Source organism: Pterocles gutturalis, unplaced genomic scaffold (assembly GCF_000699245.1).
Source record: "Pterocles gutturalis isolate BGI_N339 unplaced genomic scaffold, ASM69924v1 scaffold26570, whole genome shotgun sequence".
In the NCBI taxonomy this organism is placed as follows: domain Eukaryota; kingdom Metazoa; phylum Chordata; class Aves; order Pterocliformes; family Pteroclidae; genus Pterocles; species Pterocles gutturalis.
Window position 1 is genome coordinate 15,748 of NW_010146615.1, and position 846 is coordinate 16,593.

The following is an 846-nucleotide window of genomic DNA, read 5'->3' on the forward strand; positions in this document are numbered from 1 at the left end:
TTCTCTGGGCAACCTGGGCCACTGCCTCACCCCCCGCACAGGGAAACATTTCTTCCCAATATCTCATCTCCCTCTCCCCTCTTGCAGGTTGAGAAACGGCTCCTGCAGCTGCAGGGGCTGTGCTTGGGGTCGGTTGAGCTCTTGGCTGTAACAGAGCGGGGTCAGCAGCCGCCTGGGATGCTGCGGGGTGCTCGGTGCTTTGCAGGGGGGTCCTGGGGGGTCACTGGGTCCTGGTGTTGGTGTTGTCCCCCCCTAACCCTCCTCCATCCCGCGGCAGGTCGCGCTGGCGGTGAAGGCTCTGCAGAGATACCGCCTGGGGACGGACATGTCACTCTTCGCCACCGATCAATTCACTGCCGACCCCAACGCCCCCACAGAGACCTACCAGAGCCCCCCCTTCACCGAGACCTTAGACACCAACCCCAAAGGTTACCAAGTGCCAGCGTACTGAGGGGCAAGCGCCGGCCCCGCAGAGCCAGTCCCACGGTGCAGTACGCGTAACCGGTCGATCGCAGATGTATCCAGTCCCATTTCCTTCGTGTGGCGAGTCGGCGCCGGGTTCCTCGCTATTAGCTAGTTGTGCAGTGGATTCTGTACAGTGGTATTGGTTCTTGTCTTACCTGTCCACGGGGTTTCTAAAAGCAGTGTTCCCTCTAAGGCGGAAGGAAGGAAGGAAGGTTGCTGCCGCATCCCCTGCACGTGGAAGGATGGGCAGATGCCTTCTCGGAGGCGTCACAGCGGGCGGTGGTTGGGCTCTGCCGAGCACCCCGGAAAGCCCAGAATCACTTTTTCTCTTAGGAAACAGTAGGTGTTGTTATTGATCTCGTTCTTCCAGAGCTAACGCAG

General features: G+C 59.9%; 1 protein-coding gene across 1 annotated transcript in view; it reads left to right on the forward strand.

Moving 5' to 3' along the window:
- Positions 1-451, forward strand: part of SYNGR3 (synaptogyrin 3) — a gene marked incomplete at its 5' end in the record, with an annotated part of 6,515 nt that extends 6,064 nt beyond the window's left edge. Inside the window, one exon of the mRNA XM_010085815.1 lies at positions 278-451. Coding sequence (XP_010084117.1) covers positions 278-451 — 174 coding nt within the window. The remainder of the gene's footprint in view (positions 1-277) is intronic.
- Positions 452-846: the final 395 nt, after the last annotated feature.